At 45.4% G+C, this 25,504-nt stretch overlaps 1 protein-coding gene across 9 annotated transcripts in view; it reads right to left on the reverse strand.

Annotated features, from left to right (window-relative positions):
- The window catches only part of SEPTIN6 (septin 6), a 64,269-nt gene that overhangs the window by 27,944 nt on the left and 10,821 nt on the right, over positions 1–25,504 (reverse strand). For all 9 annotated transcript variants that reach the window (XM_058536603.1, XM_058536601.1, XM_058536599.1 and 6 more), the window contains 3 exons: positions 22,276–22,390; positions 14,447–14,642; positions 1,908–2,094 (listed from right to left, as the gene is read on the reverse strand). In XM_058536603.1, coding sequence (XP_058392586.1) covers positions 1,908–2,094; positions 14,447–14,642; positions 22,276–22,390 — 498 coding nt within the window. The remainder of the gene's footprint in view (positions 1–1,907; positions 2,095–14,446; positions 14,643–22,275; positions 22,391–25,504) is intronic.

The following is a 25,504-nucleotide window of genomic DNA, read 5'->3' on the forward strand; positions in this document are numbered from 1 at the left end:
TGAAGACGCATACCTGGCCCCCTTTCTGGCAGCAAACACTGATGAACCAACCCAGTTAGGTGCATAAGACCCTCTCAGTTACCAGTTTGATCTGAGACTTATGCAAAAAGAGTTATACTGCCTGAGTCTCATGATTAATTTCTGCGTAAAGAAAGCAGGCATGAATGCCCAATTTCAGACAGCAGGAGAAAGGCCTAAGGCCACCCCAAAGTTCAACCCACCTGAACCCTGATCCTTGAAATTCCTCCAAGAAGGGACAAAGCTTTTACTGCCGGAAGGTAAAGAAACTTGAAAGGCACAGGCCTTAGTGAGACAGAGCACACCCAAGCTCAGGTTCACCCGGAGAACAGTCGTTCCTGCCAGCAGACTCCAAGGGGCGGCGAGGATGGTGCTCGGGCCCTGAGAGGAGCTCCAGACTTGGAAGACAGATTCTGCCTCCTTCACACTTTGCCTTAAGAGTGCCTCTAAAGGCAGACGTCTCAGCTTTAGGCGCTAGGTCAAAGAAAGATCAAGCCTGGACCTTGGAGGCACCTCTGTTGAAGTCTTTGGGAGGTGGAGGTCAAAGCCCTTGCCAAGGTGGAACAGCAGGCAGAGGCCATTCTCCTTGTCACTTTTCACCACGTCCCCATCGGCACGCTAAAAACATATGCCCAAGGCTCCTTGCTCCACTCAGCCCACCCACCAGGCTGCCAGCCGCATGGCTCCCTGTTGTCCTATACAGGGCACGCAGGGCACGGTGACATTTCCAGAATAGCCCATCACTCATGGGCTGTGAAAAATGAAAACCTGCTTCTACTTTGACTATAGCTGAAATTCAGTGTTTACAGTGGATGTGCTGCTAAATAACTGCATATAAATTAGATTTTTGTAAAATAAACTACCTTGGAGTCACAGAGAGTTCAGTCCAAATCCCAGATCCATGACAAGTTGCCTGACCTTGAGCTAGCTACTTGACTGTACCTCAGTTTCCTCATGTGTAAAATGGGAATAATGATAGTGTCCACCACACTGGATTATTGGAAGGATGAAATAAAATAATGCATAGAAAGTATTCATCACAGTGCCAGGCACATATGTAATGTTAGGGAAAAAATGTACTAGTAATTGGGCTTTTTAAAGAATTCTGTGGCCTATTCTTTGGTACAGCAAATAATCCTTTAACGTGAAGAATCATTGTCTAATTTATATCTGGACTTGCATTTTTCAGTTTCTCTTAAAGCAGGACATGCCTGATTCCCACAGGCATCTTTCTCAGGTATGGAAACAATACAACATGGTGCCACAGATCTGAGCTCGAATCTAGCCTCTGCCAGTAGCTAGCCACATGACAATGGGCAAGTCACTTAACCTCTCAGAGCCTCAGTTTTCTGATCTGTAAAGTGGGAGATAATGACAGTGTTTGCCTTACAGGGTTGCTGTGAGGATTCAATGAGATACTCCATGAAGTGCTTAGCACAGTGGTGGCATATAATGAGAGTTTAATAAATGTTAGCTACTATTATAAAAATTATTATTGATAATAAGAATAAGAACTTTCAAAGTCAAGTTTATGTGTTTGACTCTAGTACAGGCCAGTCAATACTGGAACAAATAAAAGACACCTTTCTCTTGCCAGGACCTGAGTGCCTAGACCTGGGCGCCATCTTGCTGGCATCCACCCTTATTCCCAAGAGAGATCGGGGCAGAAAGACAGCTCAGGGCAAAACCCTGCCCAGTGCTGGAAAAACAAAGCATTTGACGCAGGTGCTAGATCAATAACAACATCTTCATGGAGCGACAGTGAATGAAGGAGAGGATGAGGATACCACGAAACCTCTCCTGGAACCTGACATCTGCTTTGAACACGAGACCAGAAAGAGTGAGAGCAGCCTGCCCGCCTCCCACTCGCCCTCGCCTCGCCTCTGTACCTTACTGTCTAGCTTCTTCATCGTCACTAGGTCCAGAGACTTCAGGGAATGACCCGTGGGGGCGATGAAATACAAACAGGCGTGGATGCGGGAGTCATGGTAGGTGTGCAGGACCCTGCGGATCTTCAGCTCCTCCTGCAGGTAGGCCTCGAACTGGGCATCAATGAATTCCACAATGGGCTTGTAGCTAAAGGGGAGAGTAGGGAAAGGGCCAGACTGCTTCAAAAACTGGGGTTTTGATACAGTCCCTTTCCGAAGTTTAAAATGCCCTCAGTAATCTGACTCTCCCCCATCCAGCTGGATTTCTCCATCTCCCATCAGTGGGCCTCCAATCTCATCAGGCTGGCCACCTCATGGTCCTCAGGTCTCCGCTCATTGGTCCCCACATGAGCCAAACGTATGCCCATCAGTGCGCCTTCACTCTGGAATGTCCATTTCTCTCTTCTCATCCCAATCCTGCCTTCCCAGACCTCAGAGCCCAGTGGAATGCCCACCTCCTCCATATAGCCTTCTCCAATTATGCCAGAAATCTCTTCTGTGCCCCAGGAGCATAAAAAATAGTTATGCTATTGGATCGCTTACTGTTGCTTCACAAGGATTAATGTTCCCTCAAATAGACTGCATCCTTCTGCAGGGCAGGGACCATGAAGGGCACTTCTTTATCCCCCATAGGGTCCCAATGCAGTGTGGAGCCCACTGGCAACACCTGTGGATGGGCTGATTATCCTCCAGGCTGGGCCCATGTCTTTGCTTCCTGTGTCTCCCTCCAGTGCCTATTATGGGAGCTGGGAACCCAGTAGTAGCCAAGATCTCTCCTTGACCCACCGCTGGGGAATCTCGTCAGAACACTCTGGGTTCTGCTCAGTCTTGCTGGGTTCAGTGGTGCTCCCCAGTTGGTTCCTCTAAGGTCCAGATATTTTTCTCATTCTCATGTCCTCCAAGATTGTAACTTTAAAATCTAAGTATTCAGGCAAAATTTGATAAAAAAATACTCCCCCCACACCCTCCAGACATGTACACACACAGCCCAGTTCACTGAGTCTCCAGGCACAGCTCCCCTTTGCAGCCCCAAGTCTTGCCAGGGCGTCTTAAACAAGAGTCAGTCCTCTGCTCCTCCCTGTCCTGGGAAACTTCTTCCGGGCCATTCTTGCCACCCCTGCAGCTTCTTTCTGCTCTAACTAGGTCAGTTTAGCTTCAGTCCTGCCTCTGTTCTCATCTCCCTGTCTGTTTGCTGCCTCTCCATCTGGGGCTTCCTCCCTTCAAGCTAGAAGAGGTTTATTATCCAGCCCAGGGGCAGTGAGTTTGCAGATACCACCACCAGAAGGGAACACAATCAAACGAGGAGCGGGGCCCAGCCAATGCCTCCCACCTGCAGCAGCCCCCAACCTGACCCTTTTTGAAGGATCCCCCTAGTAGAGAAGGGAGACTAGCTTTATAAAAAAGAATCACAGAATCCTAGATTCTGAGAGCTACACACAGAGGAGAGATCCAGGTGCCAGGTATCTCTGGAGCCCCAGAGAAAAATCTAAAAATATAGTCCTTCCTTGATCCCTCTGAGCCAAACATTGTTCTGAAGGGTAATAGTGTTAAATAATCTCTTGGTTGCACAGATCCTTAGAAGGTTCCTGAAGTATTAGGAGTAAGGGAGGGCGATGCATCCCTTAGGTTTATCTAATTAATTTTTGGATGACTGGCTCATTTGAATTATCTAATCAAGGCACTGCTTCATTTTTTCCTCCATTACATAACTTTTTTTTTTTTTGGTGAGGAACATTGGCCCTGAGCTAACATCTGTTGCCAATCTTCCTCTTTTTATTGGTGAGGAAGATTGTCACTGAGCTAACGTCTGTGCCCATCTTCCTCTATTTTGTATGTGGGACACCGCCACAGCATGGCTTGACGAGTGATGTGTAGGTCTGCACCTGGGATCCAAACCTGCGAACCCCGGGATGCCAAAGTGGAGGGCACAAACTCAACCACTACACCACCAGGCCAGCCCCAACTTTTTTTTACTTTATTTTCTATTCTGCAAAGAAATCAAAGGAGAAAAGAAAAGAGTGCATTTTTACTTCTTTTTTCCCCCCTGAATCTCTAGTGATACCCTGGGCCTATCTTTCTCCTGCTACCTCTGGCTCTTAGGGTCTCTGAAGAGGTGCATGCATCAGAACAACCAAACCAGCCAATCAACCTACAGGATTTGGTGTAGACTAATCCTAAATGGGTGAGTCATCTCTGTCTTATTCATCTCTGTGTCCTCAGTATCCAGCATGGTGTCTGGAATATGGTAAGGCTTCCACCCCTGCTCCCAATGGCTCATCTTCCCACAGTGGCCATCTCTCCCACCCCACTCTGTTGTGTTCACTGGATTCCAGTCTATGGTAAACAAAATCCTGTACCCCCATGGTAACCTCCTCACAAAATGCCACCTTCCTCTAAGTGATGCCTGATTCTCCCTCAAAGACACTGTTTCCCTCATATCCTCAACTGGAAATTTCTACATCTCTCACACCCAAGTTCCATGGAGGGGTAGAGAGGGCAGCTTTCTTCTCAGCTCATTACTCCTTGACTTGCTATGATCTATTCCATCTCCTACAAAACCCAGCTCCAGCATACTCTCCCCCTCCTCGTCACTACTGTTCATCTTTTACTTTCCCGGGCAGGAGTTCTTAACCTGGGGTCCATGGACCTCCAACACATCTATGGATAGAACTCATAGGACCCATGAACTTGGATAGGAAAAAAACACATCTTTTTCACTAAGCTTAAACTGAAGTTTAGAAGTTTCTTCAGGTACAAATGGAGGTAACAATCTACAGTAGTTTTAGCAGTACCTGTGATTTCATAACCAACAGAAATCCCCAATATTTTTGTTTCCTATTACAGTTGTTGCAAAGATCTCAAAATAGCATTTATACTTATCACTACTTCCAAATTATGATAGTTATTAGACCTGCATATAAACATTACTATTTTAGGAATTAATAGAGAAGGACATGGGTTACTAAATCACAATTTTAAAATATTTCGGTAACTGTATTTTTAGTCTAACTGGTGTATTTTAGGCATTTAAAAATGTTATTCTGAGAATGAGTCCGTAGGCCTCAATAGATTTCTAAGGGGGCCAAAGGCATATACAACCCCTGGTCTAGATACTACTTCTTATTCATTTCAGAGAGTGATATGTACTATGAAGACAATAAAATAGGATAATGGGATAAAAAGTGACTGAGGGTTCAGCTACATTAATTACAGCGCTCAGGGAAAGCTTCTCGAAGGATGTGACATTTGAGCAGCAAGGATGAGAATGATAGTCATGAAGAACCTGGGAGAAGAGAATTCCAGACAGAGGAATAATAAATGTAATGGTCCTGAAGCAGAAATGAGCTTGACAAGTTTGAGAACTAGGAGGAAGGCAAGGGAGCTGGGAGTTAGTGAATCAAGGAAGAACAGTGAACTATTCACAATTGCCAAAAGGTGGCAACAACCCAAATGTCCATCAACCGATGACTGGATAAACAAAATGTGGAATATTACTCAGCCATTAAAAGGAAGAAAAGTCGGATACATACTGCCACGTGGATGAACCTTGAAAACACCCTAAGTGAAACCAAACACAAAAGGACAAATATTGTGTGATTCCACTTATGTGAGGTACCTGGAATAGTCAAGTCACAGCAAAAGAAAATAGCATAGTGGTTACCAGGGGCTGAAGGGAGAGGGGAATGGGAAGTTATTGTTTAATGTGTTTCCTTTTGGGGTGATGAGAATGTTTTGGAACTAGACAGAGGTGGTGCTTGCACAACATTGTGAGTGTATTAAATGCCGCTGAATTGTTCACTTTAAAATAATTAATTTTATGTTATGTTAATTTCACCTCAATAAAAACAAGAATAAGAGATGAAGCCAGCAGGGCGGGCCCCGTGGCTTAGCGGTTAAGTGTGCGTGCTCTGCTGCTGGCAGCCTGGGTTCAGATCCCAGGCGCGCACCAACGCACCGCTTCTCCGGCCATGCTGAGGCCGCGTCCCACATACAGCAACTAGAAGGATGTGCAACTATGACATACAACTATCTACTGGGGCTTTGGGGGAAAAAAAAGGAGGAAGATTGGCAATAGATGTTAGCTCAGAGCTGGTCTTCCTCAGCAAAAAGAGGAGGATTAGCATGGATGTTAGCTCAGGGCTGATCTTCCTCACAAAAAAAAAAGAGAGATGAAGCAAGCGAAGTAGCAGGGGATAGATCACATAGAGTCTTGTGGGCAGGGTACAGTAAGGGGTTTCTACTGTGAATGGGCTCCTCTGTCCCATAATGATTTCTAATTGGTTATTGTGGGTTGATAAGAAGTCTATGGCCTTTGGCATGTTTATTTTGCAACTGGCCACCTTACTGAAGTATTATTCATTAGAATTGTTTTCCAGTTGATTACCTTGGGTTTCCTAAACAGTCATGTTATAGAAAAATAATTATTTTACCTCTCAATGAGCACTTTTCAGTTGTCTTCTTTCTTGATAATGTTAACCAGTGCCTTCTTGAAACACTGTCCTCTGGCTTCACTGCCACCATTATCTCCTACCTCTGTAACTCTTTTTTCTCACTGGCCTTACCTTAAATTCTTGGCTTGTCTCTGAGGTTCCATCCTGGACCATCTTCTCTTGTCATTCTACACATTCCGTGCACATTACGCCTCACTCACTCCCATGGCCTCAGTTATTACCATCTTCCTATCACACTTCCTAGACACCTGGAGGTCATCCTAGTCTCCTTCTTCTCCCATGTGCCAGTCCTCTGTGCAAACACGGCCATCAGAGGCTCTCCTGCTGGAAACCCACAAGGCCTGATCACAGACACTGTACTTGAACACAGCCATCTCAGGCACTAAAGCCAAGATACCACAAGGTCAGGTCTACTGGAACAATACCCAAAGTGACAACAGCTAATTTACTCCCTCCTCATCCTTACAGTCACCTCTTCTTCCTTCTACATTCACCCCTATTCTGGTCTCTCCTCCATGGGCTCATCCTCCTGTAGCTCTCCTCCTTCAAAAACATTTCCACTACGCCCTTGGAAACCCCTGAACCATGATAAAATTGCTTACATCTTTGCCACTCAGAGTGTAGTCCTTGGACGAGCAGCACTAGCATCACCTGAGAGCTTCTTAGAAATGCGGAATCTCCAGTCTCCAACCCACACCTACAGGATCAGAATCTGCATTTTATCAAGAGCCTCAGTGGTTTGTACACAGCATTAAAGTTTGAGAGGTGCTGGCCTATATCATCTTCCTCTTCATAGAACTTGCCTACCTCTTCACCCTAATGGAAACCTAATTCTCCCTTGAGGACACCACAACCCTGAGGACACCATTACCTGGCAGCTCTCTCCAGTGTGGGCTTCTCATTCTCCCACACCCTGTGTACCTTGGCACCAGTGGGGTGGGAATTCACGTAGCTCCTCAGTGCCACTTCTAGACATTACTCCTCTACCTCCATGTAAAACCCTTTCTTCATTTGAGACCTATTCCATCCTCTTCTGGTGGCACATGACCCACAATCTTTCTCCCCATTCTGAGTGACTACAATGTGCTTGTGGACAATCCCTCACCCTTCATCCTCTTGATTCTTTGATTGCCTCAACCTCACAACCTTCAGCTCCCTCTACTTCAACCACCCTACACATCTTACCATTAGCCAGACCACCTTCACCCAAGACATCTTCACTCTAACACCCCACTATCCAACCACAACCTCACATCTTTCCAGCTCTCTTATGCCTCCAATCCTCCTAAACCCAATCTTTCACTTCACAGAGTCCTCTGGTACCTTGACCTCTCTATTGTCTCACAGGATATCAGCCCCTTCCTGGCCTCATCTTCTTGGCCCAGGCTGAACCCCATAATTGACTACCTGAACTACTCTTTCATCCATATGCTCATCTCCATTGCACCCCTGCCTTCCACCCTACTTGCCTGGCAAAACTGCTGTGCTGAATAAATGTCAAGATCTGCTTTCTCTGCTCACACACCACTGCTGCTGAAGTTGGCTAGAAGCAATCACAAAACTATGGGTCTTGGCACCACTACAAATTCATGGCCTCCAACCTCATATGGGCCTTTAGAGCAGCACGACAATCCCTTTAATCAGCCTCGATTGCGTCCCTTCCCATTGCCTTCATTGACCATTCGAAACTTTCACCACTTTCCTCAGGCTCCAAAACTTATTCATGACCCCTTCACTCTCACAAGATTGTCTCACCTCCCACTTTACCAACAAAATTGAGGCCACCAGGCTCACACTATCCCAACTTCCTGCCTCACTCCCTCTGCTCTAAAAGTGATTCAACCCTTCTCTGTTTCCCTCTAGTCTCTGAGGATGAAGGGTCCCCCATTCTGTTCAAGGCCCATCACCCCTTGGGCACTTGATCTCATTCCTTTCAGGCTCTTTGAGAATCTTGCTTCTTCTATCAGCTTCTCACCTCCTACTGACTCCTTCCCCTCAACCTATAAATGTGTGTAAGTCTTCCTCCATCTCAAAAAAAGAACTTTCCTCAACCCAATCCTCCTCAACCACACATTTCTCCCAAACTACTGCCCTATGTCGTTTCTTCCCTTAGCAGTCAAGTTTGTCTTCTGCACCTACCACAGCGCCTGGCATAAAATAGGTGCTCAATAAATATTTAATGCGTACATGGAGATTTTGTTGAAAGAATAATCTTCTCGTTTATCTATTTATTTTTTACTTCTCATTCACTCCTCAACACATTGTAGACTGTTTTCTACCCTCACCAGCATCCTAGTTAATACGTGCAATGGATACTCTTCGTTTAGAATGAAAACTTAGAGGTATTTTCTTTATTTTATTTTTCTCATCAATGTATATATCATTCATTCATTCATTCATTCATTTAACGAATGTGTACTGAATACCCACTATATGCCAGTTGGCTAACTTGTACTCATCCTATAAGACTTCAAGACTTAGCTCAGCCATTCCTGATCACATCCTCTCCCCTTTCAGCAACCTCCACCCTATACTCCCACCACCAAGCTTGGCCACTTGCTACTCTTCCTGTTCCCATAGTCCCCCTCCACATGCCTCTGTTATTGTACTCACCACATTATGTAGAATTTGTATATGGATTTGTCCCCTCCCCTAAACTGCGGCTCCTGAAATAAAGACTGTGCCTCATTTCTTAGTATCCCTGGCACTTCACACTGTACCTGGCACACAGTAGACATTTAGTATTTTATAAACTGAACTAGATCCCCCAGACCAATTTGATTACTACGACTTGTGGATTTTTTCTCTCAATCTGCCCTCTCCTCTCTGTCCTTGAAGCTTCTACTCTTGTTCAAGCCCTCATCATCTCTCCCATCCTCAAAAAAGTCACCCATGGGGGACAGCTTGGTGGCATAGTGGTTAAGTTCACGTGCTCCGCTTCGGTGGCCCAGGGTTTGCAGGTTCGAATCCCGGGTGTGGACCGACACCACTCATCAAGCCATGCTGTGGTGGCATCTCACATACAAATTAGAGGAAGATGGGTACAGATGTTAGCTCAGAGCCAATCTTCCTAAGCAAAAAGAGGAGGATCGGCAACAGATGTTAGCTCAGGGCTGATCTTCTTCACCAAAAAAAAAAAAAAAAAGTCACCCCTGACCTGACCTCCTTGCCTCCCTCTGGACACTGCTTTATCTTTTTTTCTCAGCTCAGAAAAGCTTTATAAGTGAACAGTCTAGACCCACCTTATCTGCTTCCTTTTTAAAAACTGCATCCCTTTTTAAAAATTTATTTTTAATTACATGAGCAATACATGTACTTATTCTCCCCTTCTCAGCGGGAACTACAATTTTCAGTCTGTTGATTTTCCTCGCAGACCTCTTTCTATGCATTTATATACATAAATAGACAGGAAAAGAAATGTTTGTTGTTTGATTGGGAAGGGGCAGATTTACACAGATGGCATCGTGATCTGTGTATCATTCTACAACTTTTTTGCACTTAACAACATGTCCATGTAAATACATGTGGATCTACCTCATTCTTTTAGGCTGTCAAATACAATTCCATACCATAGCTCATTTAGTTGCTCTAGTGGTGGAAATTTAGGCTGTTTAAAAAATTTTTTTGTTCCATAACCAATGTTGCAATGAACATCCTTTCTGTATGCTTTTCATGAACATGTGTAATTGTTTCTCTAGGCTATATACCTAAAAGTGGAACTGCTGGATCATAAGGTATCCACATTTTAAATTTTAATAGATACCGCCAAATTTGCCCTCTAAAAGATCTGTATCAATTTACACTCCTAGCAACATGAATGAAATTACCTGGTGTTAGTGGATATTATATTTTTTATCTTTTATTTTGTGAATCTGATGGATAAAAATATATTTCATTGTTTCATTTTGCATTTCCCTAATCACTGGTGAAGTTGAATGAGCATCATTTCATATGTTGATTGGTCATTTATATTTCCTCTTCTGTCAATTGTCTATTTCTCACTGAATTGAAGAAGCTCTTTTTACATTTTAGAAAAATCCTTTGTCTGTTATATAGGTTGCAAATATTTTCTCCTCATCAGTAGTTTGTTTTTGTTTTTGTTTATGGTATCTTTCAATATACAAAGTGTTCTTTTTATTTTAATGAAGTTAAATCTGCCAGTCTTTTCTTCTATGACTTTTGGATTTTGTGTCATGACTAGAAAAGCCTTCTCTATCCCCCAAGTTATAAAAATATTCTCCTATATTTTCTCCTTATATTTTTAGAATTTGTTTTTAGTCCAACTGGAATCTATTTTTGTGAATGATGTTTGTGTGGGAGGGTCTCATTTTATTTTTTCCTAATGGGTGGCCTATTTTCCCAGCACATTTTCTTGAATAGTCCATTCTTTCCCTTGCTGACTTACATATGCTAAATTCCCATATAAACATGAATTTGATCTTGAATTCATTTTCTGTTCTATTGCTCTTTTTGCCATTCTGATGCCTTTACTTACCTCCCACTCCCTCATGGCAGTCCAGCTTCTACCCACAATTTCTCTGGAATTATTATTTCTAAGTGCATTATTAATGACCTCATGTTGCCAAACTCAATGGATATTTTTCAGTTCTTATCTCCCTGGACACCACTTATTCCCTCCCATATGCTACATGAGACAACTCTCCCTTGATTCTTCTACCAATAAAAGTCATGATCATAATAATATTTTCTGTTCCTTAGTTACTCTGAGCCAGGCACTGTTGAAGCATTTCATATGCCACTCATGTCAAGTATGCCTCACCACAACCCTCTAAGGTAGATATTAGTATTATAATCATCCTCACTTTACAGGTAAGAAAACTGAAGCATAGAGAACTTAAGTGTCTTGTTGTAGTGTAAGCCCTGGCACTTGGTTTTTCTTTTTCAAAACCCAAGTGCTGGATTTGAGCTTTGATTGCAGAGGCATCCACTTCAAAGATGGCTAACTCCAATAAACCGATTGCCAGCCACATAAAGAGAAAGAGCCTGGCCACATCCTCCCCTCAGGCTCCTTTGTTTTAGAAATCTTGGTTGATTTCCATAACTGACCCTTTGGGCCCTGGTTTTTTCCCTTCCGTGCTTTAAATTCCCTCTCTTATGTTTTAAATTCACCAATAAAGAGTGATCCCACAAGACCCTAGGCCATCTCCCTCTAGGCCATCACCCTGACCCCAATAAAAGCAGAAACCCAGGTCCATGTGCTCTCTCTCTTTCTTTATTCGTGACCTCACTGCGTGGCCCTAGGTGAGCCATGTGCTTTCCAGGACCTGTGAATACTAAACCTTTTGTTCCCCAAAGTTCCCTAATGTTTATTGCTGAGGGCATCTTGCAATCATAATAAGAACCACAAGGGCCGGTCCAGCCACAACATTGGTTAGGTCCAGCCGTAACATGGGTTATCGGTAGGCTGAGACCAACACAAAACAACTTATCCAAGATCCCTGGGCTAATAAGTGGCAAGATGGGATCTGAACCCAGGTCTGTCTGAGACCGAAGCCTGCGTTCCTAAGCACGGCCCTTTCTAGCCCGTCCTTCTCAGTCTCCTTCTTGGGTTCCTTTTGCTCCAGCATCTTTTAAATTGTGGCTTTCCCCAGGAATTGGTCTTAGTCGCCGCGCTTCCCAGTTTACATGCACCCTGGGTAGAGCAGGGCATTCTGATGCTCTGTTTCAATGCAGCTGCACTGACATATCTGGGCCCAAATGGCCCTGTCACTACGGAGAAAACACTGCTTGTTATTACAGATCCCTGGAGCTTACTCCACCCCTGCTCCCCAGCCCAATTTCAGGGAGGCTTTTCATTTCTACTTATTTGACTTGGTATTATTTGATTTTGTATGAGTATGTATCATATTTATAATCAGGAAAAACAGTAAGGATATTAAAAATATAATGGAAGTAGATTAGCCTCTAAGGGGCCGTATCAGTTCAGTCCTCCCAAACCATCACTACCAAGGCATTTTCCAATGTTAGATATGTTGAATGGATGTTACTGAGAACTGGGAGAAATTTAATTGAGGAGATCCCAAGCAATCTGCAGCTGAGATTAAGCCCTCATATTGTGACCCAAACACCCCCTGCCCCAGGGTCTAATTTATTCTCAACCAAACAAGATTAGCACAATAAGCAAGCCACTAAAAAGCAGAGGTGTCTTTCATCTGGAATTCCAAATGGAAAACAGAATTCAGTTCAATTATTAAGAAGTTAAATATATTTATTCATTATAAGGAAATGAGAATGGCTGTTGTAACTTCAAGGGAGAAATAGGAGAATATGGGAGTTCATCTAAGAAGCAAGAGAATCCTCGAAGGATGAGCAGACACTGCTCAAAATGATGAATGGCCTTTTCTGAGATGAGCACACACATGTGACAACCATGTGACTTCTAGTTAAATGCAGATGGGGCCTGGCCCCACCCCTCCCTGACCCTAGCCCTCATTATATCCTCATCTCCGAGCCTCATCCTACCCCCCACTCACATACCATTCTCTAACCCCCAGTCTCTCCTCCTACCTCTCTGCTTAGTCCCACTCAGTTGCTTTTCAGGATGTCTTTCCTCCATCTGCTGACTTAACATCCCAAGGTTTTTGTCTTTAGCCCAGTGTTTATCTCGCTCGACTCTGATCCCTGGGTAATCTTACACATATCAACAGTGGGAACATATCACCTATACCTTGGTAACCCAAATCTATATTTCCAGCCCAGACCCTCTCCTGACTCTAACCCTGTATATTCAGCTGCCTACCACTGAAGTTCATCATTTCTCTCAATGGTCCACAGACAGCTCAAACTCAACATGTCCAAAACAGAGCTGATTCCTTTAAAAGCTGGTTCTATTATATTACCTCTCTTACTGAATGCCACCACCATTTGTCCACTCTCCAAAGCCAGAAATCTGGGCCTCATTCTAGATTATTCTTTTGCCTTCACAACCCCACACCAAGTCTCTACCAAGTCCTGTTGATTCTACCTGCTCAATATTTATCAAATCTGTCTCCTCTTCCCTATCTCCACACCTGGCCTCAATCTAATTGTCCAATAGTCTCCTAATTGGTCTTCCCATCCTCCAGCCTACCTCCATACTATCTCAAAGTACCTTCTTCAAAGGCCAATCTGACTACATCAGTCTACTTCTTAAAACCTGTCAGTGACTCCACATCTGCATGTTCTATCAATCCCTCCATGATCTGGCTCCTGCTTACCTCTTCAGGCTCATCTTCCCTACTTTTCCCCTAGCTCACGCCAAGCACTAGCCTAGGGGCAGACCCAGGTATTGTGAGGCTTTAAGCTTATACAACTTGAAGGCCCTCCAAGAAAGATAATTCAATATTATAACTAAAATTTAGTTACACAGCCTTGGTAGGGGCCTGTGCAAGTGAGAGCCCTGAAGCTTAAGCTTTGTTAGCTTCACAGTAACTCTGCCTCTGGGCTAGCCAGACAGAGCACTCTGCAGTTACCTAGAACATGCCATAACTGTCCACATCTCTTTGCCTTTGGACAGCAGTTACTCCTGCCTGGAATGCCCTTCCCTCCCTTCCCTTGTCTGTCTGGCAAAATAGTTCATCCTGCGAGGGGCTGCTCAGGGGGCACCTCCACTGTCAAGGCCTCCCTGACCTCCCCACATGGAACCGATTGTTCTCTCCTTCATGTTCTCATTGTAACTTGTCCTTTACCTCTTGTGCCCTATCCTTTACAGGGCATATCATACTCGATGGAACTTATTTGCTTAAAACCGGTCTTCAAGGGCAGAGATAAAGTCATTCCTTTTCAGATTGTCAGAGCACAGCTGTACCTGGCACAAGGTAGGAGCTCAATGGAAAGGAGACCTCACCCTTGTATACCAGAAAGACACCCTTCTTTTGGCAAAGGATGTGGAGCAGAACAGTTGCTGTAGACAGGGACCCTGGGTGGAGGCGGGGCTTGTGAGGTACGTGCTGCCTGTCCACGCCATTCTAAGAGGTCCAGGCAGGACCCACATGGTGAGCTCCTCCCTGTAGCCTCCCACCAGCCTCCCCTCCCAACTGCCTTTCTTACCTGTCCTCCTTGTTGATCTGGTCCCCAAAGCCCACCGTGCTAACGATTGTGAGTTTCAGCCCCACGTTGCTCTCTTGGAGGTCATAAGTACTGGACCGGAGCTGGACACCCGGCTGTGTGTGGGTGGCTGGCTCCCCCTCGAACTTGGTGTTGAACAGGGTGTCCATGAGGGTAGACTTGCCCAAACCTGTCTCTCCTGAAAAGTACAAGGATAAATTATGGTCCATTCATACAATGACCATGCAGCCATTACACGTCATGTTTCAGATGCATATTTATTGACATGGGAAAATGTACACGATAAGACACTAAGTGAAGAGCATATAGAACTCCATGGACTGTTTGATCTCAGTTAAGTGAAGAAGACTGAAAGGAACTGCACCAATGTATTAGCAGTAGGCATCTCAGAATAGTGGAGTCGGGGTAATTTTCCTTTTATTCTTCATATTTTTTGTGTTACTTGAGTATGCATTGCTTTTATAGTCACAAAAAGAAACTATGTTATAGGCAGTGATGGAGAGGTAGAGTTATGCCTAGAAAAAGACTGGGAGGAAATATAATATCTCTGGTTATCTCTAGGTGGTGGGGTTATGTGTGGTTTTCATTTCTTTCTTTATGCTTTCCTGTGTTTTCCAAGTTTTCTACGAGGAACATGTATAACTTTTGTAATAAAAACTAAAGGGCTATTTTAAATTTTAAAAGAAAGGGACAACAGGCCCTCTGTCAAATAAATATCCTCTCCTTTCAGTCCCCACCTCACTCCCTGCCAGAAAGTGCTCTGCAGATGCCCGGATGCGTATCCCCGTGGGGAGACCATTTTTACTAATGAGGAGGGAATTTATCAGGCCGCAAATTATTATTCTTCCCCTTAAATTTCAAACAAACCAGTCATTTGTTTGTTTAACTAACAGGCTGCAGGATACTAATAAATTAAACCACTGGAATTTCAAAAGTCTTGACCTTGACACCAGGGAGGCAGTGGGGGAAGGGCTGTGGTGGACTGGTGAAGGTTTTTGGAGGTTATTCTCGGGACACCCAAGGGATGGCAAGCCACTGCCAGGAGCCAAGGAGTCTTCAGGGAATGAGGACATTGGAGGGAAATTGGTGGCATGGGAGTTAGGCAAGAATCTGATATGAGGTCACAAGCCGGGCTGGGCACTATAGCCACTTATAATCTCCATGGATCCAGACTGTATTCGGTCCCCACCCCACTGCAAGTGATTCAGAAATACCAGGAATAGAAGATTCAGTAGCTAATTACCCTGGACTGCCCTTTGAATACCTAGGCTACCCTGCTATTCCGTTATCATCACCCCTCTTCTTCCCCCCACCCCAACCCTTGAGATGTGAGCATTGACAAGTCTTCCCAGTTGGGAGTGGGTTGGCACTAGGCAAATCCTGGACTGGCAAACCCTCCTTTGTGACCGACAGCACACATCAGGCAAGGCGTCCAGGACTAAGGTTAGAGCTGCAGAACGCATTACTACAAATGGTCTGTCTCCCCTCCACCCTCTGGGTGTGTCTGGCTTTGCATCTTCCATGCATCTTTTATCCTGAATAATGAGCTATGAATGCAGAAGGTGATTTTTAAAATATCTGTCTATGATGAGAACTTTCTGTGCATGGAGAGATTGCTGAGAGAGAAAGAGAGAACAAGGAAAACATTCAACTCAGCCTGGCTACTCCTCCCCCTGCCCAATTTCATAGCCAGGTCTGACTAACGGGGTTGATTGCCAGGGTGCAGAGAAATGGTTCCTCACATGGATCATGTTTCCAGCCAGGGTCTGCTGTACCAATTAGCAGCAAAGATTCTCCCAGAAGAGGCCTTTTTTTCCTCCCTAAAGGAACAGGAAGTATTTGGGTGCCAAGAAAAATTTGGTGAGGTGGGGCCTTTGCCGTGGGAGGTGGCAGACTTGGCCAAGCAACGGAATGTATCACCCTCTCCTCGCCCAAGGTGGGGGTGCAGCTCGACTGCAAACAGGGCCAGCACCTCTGAGGCGGGAACACAAGGGTGGCTCCCTCACCCTCACTTGCCTTCCCACTGGGCCCTGAGGTTCGAGCTACATTTTAGTCTGTCTTTGTATGTGCCTAATGAATTTTCCGCATACATTCCCACCTCCGCCCCCTCTTCCATTCCGTGAGCTCCTTGTTGAATGCCCCACAGCTCCTAGAGTATGGTGGGCCATGTCTCCCCAGCACCCAGAACTAGCTCCCTGCCTCCCTGATCCTAAGAATCCTCAGAGATCAGGGGATGGGGCATCTTCCTGTACTCCCCAGAGGGCCTAGCACGAGGCTCACACAGAGGGCTCAGGAGCAATACTACAGATTGAGGGGCCCCACCCTGTTTGCACAGCTGGAGAAATGGAGGCCCGGCAGCAGGGCTGGGCAGGGCAGGGCAGCAGAGAGGAGCAGCAGGGAAAATGACCACATGCATGCCTGCCAGCACAAAAGGGCTGTGGAAATTAGATGCCCAATGATGAATGTCTGGAAGGAAAGAACCCGTGGGTGTCTAGGGAATCGTGATAAATGCAACATGAGAAGAGGGCAGAAAATCAAGTGGGCTCCTCCCATGGCTATCAAGGGCTCCCGTTCCAGTTTTCCATCAATGTGGAGCCTGGGAGGTGGGGGGGCCCTCTCTCAATGGCTGGCACAGACCCAGCCTGAGCCTAGGATGCTGTCTCCTCTCATGCTGCCCTGGGCCCAGTATTGATGCGGTGGGGGGACACATGTGGCCTAACTCGAATCAGGTCAACAGATTCCACACCCCTGCAGGAAGGGGGGGACTCAGCAATTAGATTCCAGAAGGAAACCTGAGGAGTCCCGAGGGGCCAATTTCTCTCTCCTCCTCCCTCCTCATAGTGGACAGCAGGGTTTCTTAACCCTTTTAAAGTCAGCTCCATCAGCCAAGAGGATTTCATCTCACTTTGCTTAATGTAAATAGTATTCTGGAAACACCAGGTTTTTTTAAAAAGAATTTCATTTTAAAACACGTAATATGAAATATACTTTTTCAAACTACACTCCCTGGGATAGTCCGATGTTGACCTCTCTACTCTGAGTTAAAAACCACTGTAATAAAGAAAAGCTTAGTCCTTTTCCCCATTTGCTGTTAATATTAGCATCCTCTGGCACCTTGTACAATTAAGTCCTTGCAAGTGATGAAATGCAGAGTCTCAGCCAGGTTATCACTAAATGACTGTGTGACCTGAGGCGAGCCCTCTCCCCTCTCTGAGCCTCAGTCTCCTTTTCCATAAAAAGAAAAAGTTAGAGCAACAATAATAGCTATCACTTCTGGAGCACTTATGATGTGCCAGGCACCACTGTAAATACTTTATACATATTTCTTTCTTTTTGTTTTTTTTTTAAAGAAGATTTTTGTGTGTGTGTATGAGGAAGATCAGCCCTGAGCTAACATCCATGCTAATCCTCCTCTTTTTGCTGAGGAAGACCGGCGCTGAGCTAACATCTATTGCCAATCCTCCTCCTTTTTTTCCCCAAAGCCCCAGTAGATAGTTGTATGTCATAGTTGCACATCCTTCTAGTTGCTGTATGTGGGATGCGGCCTCAGCATGGCCGGAGAAGCGGTGCGTCGGTGCGCGCCCAGGATCCGAACCGGGCCGCCAGCAGCGGAGCACACGCACTTAACCGCCAAGCCACGGGGACAGCCCTATACATATTTCTTTATTTTTTTCCCTACAATAAGTCTATGAGGTAGAAACTATTTGTCCTTAATTTACAGATGGGTTAACCAAGCCACTTCCTAGCTGTGTGAATTTGCCCCAGCTCTTCAGCCTCTCTGCACCTTACCCTCCTCATCTACCAAATGTGGACAAAGTAACTGATCCAGGGTCACAAAGTAGTAAGTGGCAGAGCCAGCATTTGAATCCAGGCAGTCTGACACTGGAGCCCATGCTTGTAGCCAATATGCTCTTGTGCATCCCATAGGTGTGATCTGTTGGTTCATTCAGTCATTCAACAACTATTTACAAAGCCTCTGATAGGAACCAGGCACAGTTCTAGGGGCCAGGGATACAACAATGAACAAGACAGTCACTATCTCTGTTCACATGGAGCTAAAGTCTCTTCCAGCTCCAAATGTTGGAATAAACCAAGAGAAACGTCTCTGAGTTCAACAGGGAAGTGTCCGAAAGGAAACTCGCCAGGAACTCCAGTTGACCAAGGGAGCCTGTGGACAGGGACAAGGTCATGTCTGGCTCTCTGACCTTGCCCTCTTCTCCTTCCTGATCTTGTAGAGGCCTGGCCAGCAGTGGCGTGCTGGAGCCGGCTCGCCCTGCTTCCTGCAGCTCTTCCCAAGCCCACATGCAGTGACGTCATGCTGGCAGCTGAAAACCAGCTATGGTGGAAGTAAGGACACCATGGAAATCGGCAAATGCTACAAACCATGGCAAGTTTTCTCCTGGGAGCGGACTGTGAGCCACTGATCGGCACACCACTGCTGGCAGCCTGTCTTAGACAGGTGGACAGCTGCCTTTCCCAGAGACGGAGGGATGAAACAATCGACCCTTGACCTTGATAGAACGCTAGCTGCCCTGCCCCTCTTGCTTTAGCGAGCCTCAATCCAGCTTCTCTTGTATGTTTTTTTTCCCAAGTTCAACAGAGCCCAGTTGAGCCTGGAATCCCGAGCAGCTTCAAAGTAAATATTATCATTATGACCCTTTGTGCTCTTCACAGGCATTACTGTTGCTGGCGCATTCAGAGGGCTGAGTCTCTCTGGGGCTCTTTCCCAGCAGAACATTTGTACTGTTGGCTCTGGTGGTTCCTCTGAGGTCTCCTGTACTATATCTAGGATCATGGGATCCTAGTGATTTCCAAAGCTAAGGGACTAGTAGATGTTTTTTATGGGGGGAGGGGAACCTCATCCCAGTCAGTAATTCTTGTCAACCCTAGAGAATCTGTTGGAGAGGAGTCATAATATGCTCACACCCATGTGCCTAGCCATCTAAAAATAATCATTGTAGGTGCTGTTTATTGGTACTCTTACATACAAATTGGACTCTGGATTCGTAAAAATTCTCTCTCCTAATCCCAACATAACACGTGCACACACGCACACATGCGCATATGCATATAGAGTATTCACTCTGCTGGGCCTGGGCCCGTGATCAGCAGCCCAGCACCAAGATAAACAATACTGTGATAAAAATATCCTAGGTCTCTGTTAATAATCAAAGTTAGTGCTACCATAAATTTACACTTAAAATGCCCTATCGGAAAAGAACATATTCCATGCCCAAACAGAATTGCTATATAACAGTCATTGAGGGAGCAAACCTGACAGTTACGCACAGGCGGTAGGCATGAAAGTGTGGTCACTGAGAGTCCTGTGAGAGAGAAGATCACCTCCAGCGGCCAAGCTATGGACCCTTCGCTAAGTCAGAGAGAGGACCCAGCCCCATGGCTGGGCTGAGATTGCAGCCTTAGAGCCACTCTAAGCCACTCGTGACCTTGGCCCAAATTGTGGGTTCTCTGAGCAATGACAAGGTTGTGAGCACAGCCAGAGAGCAGGATGCATGAGTTGTAAGCTTTTTTGGATCAAGGATGGAGAGTGTAACTAAACTGCTCTGGGCTGGTACATCCAATGGTTGCACCAACAGGGCTAAAAGAGGAGATATTAGGACAGCCATTTCCTGAAACTTGACAAGTGGGGGAAGAAAGAGAGGGGGTGACGCCTTGGGGGTGAGAGGTTCTCCTTCCTTCCTACCCCTCCCCTCTTGAGAGGTCTGTCCCGGGCCTCTGAGCAATTCCAGCCTGGCAGGTGCATGCTGAAGTAGGCTGAAGCAGTCGTAGTTATACAATGCCTGGGTCTGGGTCGGAATTCAAAGATAAGAGTTTACTGTTTCTCCCACTCACTTTGCCTTGAGCTTGGCTGCCTCTTCCTCTGGGCCCTAGGCGAGCCTGTGGTCTGCGTATCCAATTACCCTACACTTCCGCCCTCACAGAGCCAATCTGATTTACATGGCCTCCCTCCTAAAGCTTTACTAGCCCACCCTATTAGTTGAAAGGTTGCTTAGAGTGGGTCTGTCATTTCATTTCTCATCTCCTCAACGCCAGTACAGGTCATACGGAGCTCTGGGAAGAATGCCAAGGGAATCCAACATGTTTGTGCGGAAATTTTTCAGTAATCAAATATTATGTGAAATAAGTTGGCCATCAGCCAAAGATTGGAGAGATTTGGCAGTGCTAATATTGGATGTGATAGCATTTGATCTTGATGTCGCTCACCATGGCTTCTATTTATTTTGTCTCCCTCTCCTCATAGCACCTCATCATGACCATGAGTAAACTTTTGGCATTTGAAGAATTAACAGCCTAGATCTGGACTGTAAGGCCCATGATGTGTAGTTCTGTGAAGCACATATTTTCAATTCATAGGTTCCAAAGCTGGTGTGTGGGAGTGAGTCATTTAGCTGGTGAGTGAGCCTAGTTGACTGCCTGTAGTCCATATTTAGAAGTGGCTCTGTTATTCTCTACTTGGCCTTGAGTGTGTAGTTTTTCTCCCACAGAAAATGATCTAGAAAAGAGTGCTGGGGATGGAGGAGAAGAAAAAATGAAGAGTCCAAAAAAACGAATGACTTTTCTTAGAAGACAGAACTTTAGACCAGAGAAAAATATCCAATTCAGTCATGGTTCAGATCCTCAACATGAATGAGTTCCCCATACACTCTATACAAAAATAAGAAAAGGCAATTAGCAAAAGTGTTTGAGTGTTCCAGCCAGCATGAAACTGACTTAATAAGGTCATAATAATGGTATTTATACAATCATTAAATTTTAGAAGTAGGCCACTGAAAATATGCAGGTAGGCTTCACTGCATAGTGAAAATTATATGCTATGATCGTGTTGACAAATTTTGGATTTTTCTTTAAGGTCTAAGGAGAGATTCTTAAAGAATGTCAAGGAACTGTTGTTGTTCATATTTGTTTGGTTGGTGCTTGACAGTTTCCAAAGTGCTTTTGTGTTCTCAAGAGATGTTGCTGGCAGCAGTTAGAAAAGCAGTGGCAGGGACAAAGGGTCACCCAGACCTGGGTCCTCGTCATGGCTCTGCCACTCTGTGTTGCCTCAGCTAAGTTCCTTATTCTCCCAAGTCTCTGGGTGTCCGTCTGTTCCATGAGGCTACAAATGCTACTCGCTGTGCTCACTTCACAGAGTCCTAGTAAGGACCCAAATTGCTAATTTGGGGAAGTGTTTGAGATGTATGATGAGTGGTTCCTGTGGGGTTAATTCATTCATTCATTTCACAAACATTATTGAACTTTGCTATAATTATCACATTAGAGGTGACTAAGATGTGGTTCTCACACTTGAGACTACAGGTCCAGGCAGAGATATACTTAAGAGGAATAAAAGAACTTCGCACACAGCTGTGTGGTCCCTGCACTTGAGCTCAAACTGTACCAAGTATAGCAGAGCTGCAGAAGAAACAGACAGACCCAACCCACTGCCCACAGCTGGTGGGCAGGCATCTTTCTCCAGCCATCACCTCCCTCCCAATTCTGTCCTGGCTCCTATTTTCTGCAGTCAAAAGGAACTCAACAGCAGTAGCTGAGCCAGCCAGCTCCCTTACAAAATTTCCACTGGGTGTCATACAGCTCAGTTTCCCCCAAGGTATGGCCCCATATTCTGGACTGGCCAGGGAAAAATGTAATCACAGCTTACAAAACAAGCAGAGAGATAAAAGGGAGGTGGGGGGACACTCTTGCAAATAGATCAGAATGACACACTATTTAACCTAATTACCTGCAAAGCCACATCCAGTCATTAAGGATCCATATTCTGTAACAGAATTTCCTGCTATGGAAATACTCACCCACGCACAGGATGTTGAAGCAGAAGCCCTGGCTGACTGACTTGTTCACCAGCTGGTCGGGCAAGCTGTCAAACCCCACGTGTCCAGCCAGGGGGACAGTTCGGCAACCTTCACCCTAATTTGGAGGGGGAGGCAGGGAAGAAAATGAAAATGTGCTTAAAAGCAATCTGCGTCTCACTTCTCCATACAAATGCTGTCCATGCTAGGAAGTAACACCCGCCCAGGCCCAGTGTGTCATTTCTTCCCTTGGCTACTCCATGCTCCAAAGCAAAAATGGCCCGTCAGCTTAGAAATCATGGATTCTTGCTCAGAGTTCTGTAATGAATGTCATCATGGTTCCAGACAGAGCAAACCACACAGGGGGCTTACGAGGGGTGGTCGGGCGGGGTCAGGGGATGAGAACACTGGCACCGGAGGTTCACAGACTTGAGTTAACTCTTGACTCAATCACTTACAAACTGGGTAACCTCTCAGAGACTTAGTCTCCTCCCACATCTGTCATATGAGATAATATTACCTATCTTAGAGGTGCTCAGGAGGCTCAAATGTGCTAACACATGTAACGAGCTTAGCACAATGCCTGGTACATGCATAAGGGTTCAGTAAATATTATGAAGGAACTTTGAAAAGCAATTACTCCTCTCTCTAGGACATTTTGGGGACCTACAAAGGTGGCACAGCACAAAGGTTAAGAGATTAGGCCTTGAAATCAAGCAGCTCTGAGTTAGAGACCCACCTCCTCCACCTTCTGACCTCGGAAAAATTCCTTAACTTCTCAAAATTTCCCCATCTGTAAAATCGGGAACTGGTTACTGCCTCGTAGGACTGGTGTGAGGATTAGATGGGATAATGCTCCCCAAGCACCAAGCACGGTGCCTAGCATGTGGCAAGCATTCCACAAATACTAGCTGCTGTTCTTACTGCACTGGCGGTTATCCTTCCACACAGACCCCCAAACAAACACATGAGGCCGTGGAACACTTGTGGCTCCCTCCAGCTAGAGAGAGCTCCCTGCATGCTTCCTCTGGTTCCCTTGTCTCCACCGGGGTCAGCCAAGCCACTCACAGCTCTGGAAAGCAGAGGACCTTTGCTTCACCTGCAAGTCCCAAAGCTTCTTATTGTTAATGGTTTTACAAAGCAGGGAGAACCTCAAACTGAGGCAGGGTTCCAAGGAGCCAGGGGGAAGGACAAAGGGGACCTGCACGTACTCAAGAAACGTGCTAACAGCCAATGGCCACGGGGGAGGGGAGAAGGGAGGAGCAGGGAACCTGGAGACAGCCAAGCTAGACAAGAGGGGTGGGCTAGGTAAGCAGTCAGAGTTTCTGTTGGATGGGACTACGCCAAGATTTCTGTAACCAGAAGGGTGCCAAGAACAATCTAAAAAGGGCCTGGTTAGTGCCAGGAGGCCTGTGCCAGCACCCCAGGCTATGCTACCAGACAGTTCTTAGGCTGGACTGGACCTACTCTTAGACTAGGTCCATAATAAGGGTATACTTCCACACTGAGAGGGATGGGCTGTGTTGGTGAGGGGGCATCTCAGTGGCTGACACTGTCAGAACTGTTCCCAGATAGCCACTTCACCCAGCTTGCAATCTCACTCCCATTGGTATCATCAGATCCTCCAAGGGTGAGAGACAGGGCTAATGTTGGTGACTGCCGTCTGGCAAGTTCATTACCCTCACACATCTCACCCCACACACTCCCAGTGGAGTATTCTTGACACACAACCATATGCCATCATTCAGTCTGGGGTGGCGTATTCTGGGCCCCAGAGGGACACCTGAAGACAGTTTGGTTTCATGAATGACCCACATCACCCAGGGCTTGTTCTACATTCACCCCTTTCTGCTACCCCTTCCCCCTTTCTCCTTCTTTTTATTAAAGCAAATAAAGAAAGATTAAGTGTCCCACTGTTCATTCCTGTTCCTCAACACTGCAGAGGAGACAGATATTTAAGAGCCAATATGCTTTCTCAGTGGAGCCTCCTACGTAGCAGGCGTCGGAAATTGGGAGGGACACAGAGTTGAGGTTTCCTGAGCCATATTTTATCTCCCCTGGCTGCCTCTTCCTGTCTCCAAATTCAGCACCATGAAACTTCAAGTTCTCCAAAGCCTCTGGTCCAAGTGCCTAGAGGAGAGGAAGGGAAATTTTCAAACTGAAGACAGTGAAGGGCAGTGGGGAGAACTCTGCACCTTATTCTTAAAGATCTACTTCATTGCCAAAGGCTTACCAAGCATTTCCCATATGTCCACTGTTACCTCCCACCTAGCACAGTGCTGTAAAGAGCCCTAAATAGCAGAAGAAAGAGTATGGACTTTATTCCCTGGGCAATGGGGTTTGAGAGGATTTTGAGTGTTTCAGGAAGGAAGGCCATGAGACAAGTAGGGTGCTTGATTGACTGGAGGAAAGAGAGAGTAGGGGCAGGAAGACATATTAGGAGATGACTCGAATAATGTTGAACCAGCAGAGTGACATCCAGGCACTGTGACAATAAATGCTGGTTGAAGTGAACTGATCTGTTTTGGGACTCAGGAGTGAGGAACAAATTGGAGAGACTTCCTAAAGAAGGGACGAGACTCAGTGAGTGATTGGGCAGAGGGAGTGATGGAGCAATCAAAGCTCTAAGGCTGCAAGATTCTAAGCCTGGGAGCTTGGACTGATGGCACTATGGACAGAAAGAGGGAAGCCGGGAAAGGGTGCTTGTTTAGTGGAGAAGTCAAGGAGTCTGGTTTTAAACAACTATTACTAAAAGAAATTACATTTACTAGGCTTTTTATTTTATAAAGGTAATCAATGTTCACTGTAGATATAACATACAGAAAATTATAAAGGAGAAAATGAAAAATATTAGTGATAATCACTGTTAATATTTATATGTATTTCCCTCCAGTCTGTATACCTTTTTTCTTACAAAATAGGGATAATCCTGTATATTCCTTTTCATAATTTGAATCAATAACATGACGTTTAATATAACATGGATGTTTTCTTGAGTAATTAAGTATACTTCTAAAACATTATTTTTACTAGCCACATAGCATTCCATTGTAGGAATTTACCATATTTTCTTAATCAATCTTCCACTGCTAGACATTTAGCATGTTTCCAAGTTTTCAACAATATAAACAATAATTCTTGTTCTTACAGGTTTGCATGTATCTCCGATTATTTCCTTAAGTTGAATTCCTAAAATTGAAGCCCACTAAGTCCAAGGGCACACACATTTGAA

Source organism: Diceros bicornis, chromosome X, assembly GCF_020826845.1.
Source record: "Diceros bicornis minor isolate mBicDic1 chromosome X, mDicBic1.mat.cur, whole genome shotgun sequence".
Taxonomy (NCBI): domain Eukaryota; kingdom Metazoa; phylum Chordata; class Mammalia; order Perissodactyla; family Rhinocerotidae; genus Diceros; species Diceros bicornis.